The 6,935-nt window shown below is 36.3% G+C and overlaps 1 protein-coding gene across 2 annotated transcripts; it reads right to left on the bottom strand.

Moving 5' to 3' along the window:
• Positions 1-2,949: 2,949 nt before the first annotated feature.
• On the bottom strand, positions 2,950-6,693 carry LOC140867809 (uncharacterized). Of its 2 annotated transcripts, none has more exons than XR_012145274.1 (2): positions 4,760-4,895; positions 2,950-3,148 (listed from the first exon to the last, which is right to left on the bottom strand). XR_012145274.1 is itself a non-coding variant. In XM_073272868.1 (2 exons), the coding sequence occupies exons 1-2, from the start codon at positions 6,688-6,690 to the stop codon at positions 3,108-3,110; spliced, it is 1,059 nt and encodes a 352-aa protein (XP_073128969.1). In that variant the 5' UTR covers positions 6,691-6,693; the 3' UTR covers positions 2,950-3,107. The 2 variants fall into 2 exon arrangements, 1 of the variants encoding a protein (XP_073128969.1); XM_073272868.1 differs by lacking the exon at positions 4,760-4,895 and adding an exon at positions 5,673-6,693.
• Positions 6,694-6,935: the final 242 nt, after the last annotated feature.

Genomic DNA, 6,935 nt, shown 5'->3' with positions numbered 1-6,935 from the left:
TTCAATTGCACATTGTTTTCTTGATTTATTTATAGTATTTTTACATCATTAAATCAATTAGTATGGAGATTAAAGATATTGATTTTCCTATAAAGTAGGGATTTAAGCAATAATCATATTAGAGGCAATATACCATCGAACTTGTCGATCGCTTTTAAAAGTTGGTGTGTTTCTGTTCTCAAACTACTTATTACATTATGTCGCAACTCTTTCTGTAAATAATGGTTGATAATACCCTTATTTCCCCAATAAAACGCCATGAACTCTAGGTTTCTTTCAGATAATCAGATTACAAGAAATGTTCCAGATGCTTTATCAATGTTGGGGTAGTTGACAGATTTGTAAGTTTTATTCTCTCTCTAGTCCTACTTTTTCTTGTCTTCTCTTTTCATTGGTTCTGTATCAATTTCTAGTTAACTTAAAATCCCCACACTTTCTGGGTCTCTGAATAATAATCAATTTACTGGATCGATTCCTGGTGTCTTTTAACAGCTCAATGAGTTGGTTAACATGTCAGAGGTTTTGTAATTGGAACATAATATAATATTTAGATATACTTGGACCATTTTTATTTGATTTACATCATGTGTTGATAATGCAGGGAATAGCCAGGGAAAATTTTATTTGGCCAGCTGACCTATTCGATGGGGAATTTGTTATCTCTGACCACCTTGTAAGTATATAGTCTCTGAGTGTAAATGCGGTCCTAATATTTTCTTATCTTATGCCAATATTGACTGAGCTGTATTGGATTACAAGGGATTACAAGAGTTTTCTTCATACCATGACTTCTTGAGGAACGTCAATCAGTTATGGGAAAAAAAAAAAAAACATAGTAGTATGTAATCTAACATGTTTAGCATTTTTTTACATGATTTTCTACGTTTATATATCGAGTGGAGATATATTTTGGGTCTTATTTGTGGTTCTTGCATCAGAGGCTATGTATATTGATTGTGTTTTGTAGTTAATTTTTATATTTGGCTTTTAACATTATTTGGTTTGATTATTACCCATAGTTTTGGCTACTTGACTGCTTAGCTACAAATACATATTTGATGTAAGTTCTTTTCTGATGTACTATTTGTATTTTATCATCATGAATCATAGTTATTCAGATAATCAAACTTTATTGGTTTTTGTTGGGTTCTAATCTTGTACGTAGTTGTGACAAGTTACACAGATTTGTAAAGTTACATTTTTTTAGCTCCTTATATTAGGAATATTCTAATTAATATTACAATAATGGAATAATTTGTTTAAGGTTATAACATCCTTATTTCTTGAACTCAATTTCTATTATCATTTTTTTCCTTTTAGGTTGGAAGCTCGGGTTTGATCAAAAGATTCAATCAAACGTGTGGCCAAACTATTTCTTCATATGACATGGATCCGAATGATGAAGGACGATGGTTTCATATTAGATCAGATATAATTTATAGGCAGTTTTTGTCTTTCATTCATTTTAGTATACCAACATTTATGCAAAAGTTATATTGTGTACCAACATTTTTGTAGAAGTTTTTTTGCAATCTTATTTATGAAAATATTGGTTGTTAATGATTAATAATTGTTTTATTACTTTTGTTAAATGTTAGAGGTTATTGTTTTTCATAATTTTTTAAGTTTTTAATTCATAATATTTTATGAATTGGCAACATGAAAATATAGGAATAATATTTAAATGGTTAAAAGTTTAGAAGACACTTACAAATGTCATTATAAAATTTATCATGACATATTTGTTTGTCCTTAAAACAATGTATATATATAGTATTAATAGTGTTAATATTCTATGTTATCGTGACATTAAAAAATGTCATCTTAATTTTTCTTGACATTTTTCTGTGTCTTTACAATGATATTATGTGACACTAATAGCATTGGTATAACCATGCTATAATGACACTAAAAAGTGTCTTACACTTTTAACAACATCACTATAGAGGACATTTTTACGAAATGTCACTATAACTAAAATGTCACTATATGTAATATGTAAGGACATTTTAAAATGTCAACAAAAAAGGTTTTTTTCTAGTAGTGTATATATATTGGATTCAGAGATAAGAAAGAGAAATAATAACTGCATTCCACTAATGTGCTAAATCCACACGTTCGAATCGATTTTTAAGATTTGAAAATAACTTCACAAGCATGTTCTGCTCAATTTGAAAATTTGATTTCAAAATTTTTTAATTTTAAAATTGATCTCAAAATTTTCCCACTCACTTTTTCATATTAAAAAATAATTTTCTGAAATTAACAAAATTAAACAGTATAATATATCAAAATATATTGATTAAAAAATCATACCAAAAAAATATATTTTAAAATTGTATTTAACATATGCTTAAAAAAAATTGTATTTAACATTCGCACACAATATATACAAAGAATCTAGTATATAAAACAATAAACTGTTTTAATCTTTTATTGTGCTCAATTGAGGTCTCAAAACGAGGCTAGTGGGGCAGCCGATCCACAACCCATCGCAACCTACAATTAAACGGGGCGGGGCAGCCTACACTTTATGTGAGTTGGAAAAACACCAACTCAACCCACCTATTTTAAGGTGACGGGAGGTAGCTGACCCACAACCCATCGCAATCCACCATTAGGCGGGACAGCCCACCCTTTAGGTGAGTTGAGAAAACAACAACCCAATCCACCTATTTTAGGATGACGGGGCGAGCCAACCTGATGGGCTTATGTGTAATTTGGCGGGTTTTGAAGGGCTAACCTGCAACCCACCACAACTTATCTGAAACACCCTAGTACTATTAAATGCGGAAAAACTTTCTTTTTTTTTTTTTTTTTTACTATACTATATACATATACGCCCATACATATATGTATAAACTTTAAAAATAATATTACAAATAATAACTCGCTTAATAAAATAATAAACATTTATTTGATAAAATCTTGAGTCATGCAATAGATAAAATAATGTCTATAATGAAAATTTATAACTTATGTCTACTAAAATCATGAAAAATCAATAAGTAATCATAACCACTGAAAACATAAAAATATCCTCAATAAATAACTCATGCATAAATAAAACTCTAGCGAGACGGTCACGGGGCCACTGCCATGCTCGCTCATACGTCCTCGCCACCGGTAGGAGCTACATCATCCTCACCTGCACCATATAAGCGTAGTGAGCCTAGAGGCTCAACATGTCTAATCCTTTATAACAAGCTTAAAAATAATGCATCACGTAAATACTAATACATATACATGTACATGAGCATGCGTGAAAACATTTTTCATAACATAAATGCTTAATCATAAATCTTATACATAACATAACTTTCTTCATCATACATAACATAATTGAGCATGTCATAAACATAAAAACTGTGTATGGTCATATCCATGAATGTGACTAATAACTGTGCCGACTGATCAGTCTAAAGAACCATCGTACGTGGCGGTGGATAAATCCACCTCTATGCTGGTAGTAAACTACCTCTGTGCCAGTGGTAAAACCCACTTCTATGCCGGTAGTAGAACTACCTCTGTGTCAGTGGTAAAACTCACTTCTATGCTGTCACATCACTTCAATTTCCATAAAAATATTTTTCATGCTTAATTCTTAATCATAAACACATCATAAAATATTTCATGTATGCATGCACTTAAAATATGTCCGTAATATATATTCAATTAATTTTAATAATAAATATACTTTTACTTAAAATATACTTCATGCATAAAAATAATTAAATATATATTCCGGACTTAGTTTATTTTCATGGATTGGTCCAGACTGCTGGTCTCTCTACTAAACCCCTTAACTGACTTAAAGCCTGTTAACTAACTTAAAGCCCATAATTAAATAACTAATTTTAAAAATTATAATTTTTTAAAAAATAAAATACTTAAATGTTATTGGGCTTAAATAAAAATATTTAGGCCCAATAACTAATTAATTCATAAAAGTTCCTAGACTGACCCAATAAAATCACTGACTAGCCCAAAAATTCCGATGGGCCCACGGGCCCATAAAATTATTGGGTTAACTTAAAAATAATTTAAAAAGCCCAAATAAAATTAATTGGAAGCCCAAATAATTTTATTTCTAATTAAATGGCCCAAAAATCCAATTAAAACATTAAACATTTTAAAATTAAAATACTCGAGCCCGACCCACCTAGCCCAGACCCGGACCTGCCTGACCCGACCCTATACCCTACTGACCCGACCCACTACCCTGACCCGACCCGGAACCACCCAGAACCCCCCTTACCCGACGCCCCCTCTCCTTGCCCTCGGCTGCGCGGGCAGCAGCCCTTTAGGGGCTGCTGCCGCCTCGCTCCGGCCGCCCCTGGCCGGAGCGCCACCGGCAGGACCTTCCCAGGGTCCTGCCGGTTCGAACCCAACCTTGGCTCGGCTGGGTCATGGCCTAGCATGACCAGCCGAGCCCTCCTTCCACTAAACCCTAAACTGTGAGCCACCCTTGACCAACATGTTTCCAGCCTTGTACCCGGTGAACCTAGCCTCTAACCAACCAACCAGACCATCTCCCAAGACCCTTACGCACCCATGACGGCACGGACCAGCAGCCATGCCCCCCTCCATGAGAGAAAACGTGATAAATGTGCATCTAAACCATCGAATACATATACCGCAAGGGGGAAATCATTATTTTCTAACATAAATCAGAAACATGAACGTAACAATCTTTCAAAATCTGTCCATGAATGCATACATAGCTTATATGGTGTTCAAACGAAGGAAAAAGACATGCCTTTGATAATTTTTAAAGAAGACTATCGCGTGTACGACACCCGGACGACGAACCAACGGACAACTCTAAATTTTTCCTTGAAGAACACGGCTATGGAGTGAATTTTCTGCTGTTGGATCGTGAGAATGGTGGTGAGGGAGAGGATGGAGGCGTCTTAGACGTTAGTTTAGAGTTTAGGGTTTGGTTTAGGATAATTTTTGTATAATAAATATTAACTAATTAATATAGATAATATACCATAGAAAAATATAATTTAAAACTCCCTAATAATAATAATAATCTGATAAGATATCTCCAAATCTCGAAATTATTAAATAGGCAAATTTTAAAAATTAATAAAAGTCAATAAAGAGACTAATATTTTGCTAAAAATAAACCCTTAAATAAATATATAATTAAATACTAAAATTTTCTTGATTAAATACCTTAAAATATTATTTTAAGGCTCATAAAACTCATAAAATATTTTTGGCTAAATATTTTGGCATCTCGTCCGTCCACGGTCCCGTCTACGCGATCAAAACCAATTAATTTCCATAAATCACAAAAATCACAAATTTTGGGTTAAATGCTAAAATAACTTAAATCATGCATATAAATCACATAATAACACATAAATTCATTTAACCCTTAATTTAAAATTAATTTCTCCTAATTATGCATGCGAATTTACGTATTAAAATTTCCGGGTGTTACAATTCTCCCCCCCTTAAATTGAATTTCGTCCTCGAAATCCGACGGATCAAATTCTAATAACGAAGTTCTTCAAAAATCCAATTCGCCAAACTCATTATCACATATCTAGTTCCCAAGTTTTTGGTATCCCAAAAGTAATGCTTCTGCTGCGCACTCTGATAAACAAAATATTTTTAACTTCGCCAAAGTTCCCTTAAAAGAATAGGTTAGGGCATACCGGAGATTAAAGAGGTGTTTGGGTCTGCCCCGGCTGCTTGCATGACAAACACCCTCCCGGTGGTGTTCTTCTTCCTTGGACAATTTATGGACATGTGCCCCGGCTCCTTGCAATGGAAACACACATTCGACCCACTCAGGCACAGACCCGAATGTGGTTTCTGACACTTCGGGCAAAGTGGTACTCCTCCTGCCTTAGGGGCCCCGCCCCTCTGTTGCTGCTGCTGCTGACCCTGCTGATTCTGCTGGTTAAGGTCCTTAGATGGCCCTGTGTACTGTTTCTTCGTGGGTGGCTGCGAAGATGGTTGATAAGATTCCAGCTGGAGCTGTCTCTTACGCTGCTGTTCCTTCTGGATCTCTCTCCGACCCTCCTCGGAACGCAAGGCTCTACTCACTGCAGACTCGTATGTAAAGATGTCTGCCATACGCACATCATGCCTGATCTCAGCCTTCAGGCCCTCCACAAACTGTCGCAGCTTCTCCTGCGGACTGTCAGCAATCATGGGCACAAAGCGACAGCCCCTCTCAAACTGGCTCACATACTCCACAACAGACCTGTCCCCCTGACGGAGACTCATGAACTCACGGATCATGCGGCTGCGCACATCCTCAGTAAAGTACTTGGCGTAGAAGATACGCCTAAACTCCGTCCACGTCAGTGTGGGCAAGTGAACTCCCCTAACTGCACCCTCCCACCAAAGGGCTGCATCCCCTCTCATCATGTACGTCGCACAGTTCACCCTGTCGGTGTCTGTGATCCCCATGTAATCAAAGATGGACTCAAGAGAGCGAATCCATCCCTCAGCCACCAAAGGATCGGTGGTCCCAGCAAACTCCTTAGGTCCCTTCTTCTGGAACCTCTCAGCCACGTCCTCCTCATGGGATAGTCTGGGACGTGCAGCCTGCTGCTCCAACAGAGCAGTAATCCCTGCCATCATCGTAGCACTGGCCTGTTCCAGTGCTGTCATAGGGTTCTGCGGAGGTGGCGGTGGAGGTGGAGATCTTCCGCGTCTATTCATCTGTCTGGGAGGCATTCTGTACCACCACATATTTCTTTACGTAAATCGCAATGCATAACTAAGGGTTTCAAAAGTCTTACTGAACATGAAATACTTAAAATTAATGCATATGCTCCTTCTAAATCTTATTAAAACATTTAAAACTTACAGACCAGTAGCAGGACTTCTGAGCTTCACGTGGCAGATGGACACCCTCCGAGGACCGTGCTCTGATACCAAATGAAACACCCTAGTACTATTAAATG

Source organism: Henckelia pumila, chromosome 4, assembly GCF_033568475.1.
Source record: "Henckelia pumila isolate YLH828 chromosome 4, ASM3356847v2, whole genome shotgun sequence".
Classification (NCBI taxonomy): domain Eukaryota; kingdom Viridiplantae; phylum Streptophyta; class Magnoliopsida; order Lamiales; family Gesneriaceae; genus Henckelia; species Henckelia pumila.
The sequence above is the reverse complement of the archived record's forward strand: the minus strand, read 5'-3'. Positions and strand labels throughout refer to the sequence as shown.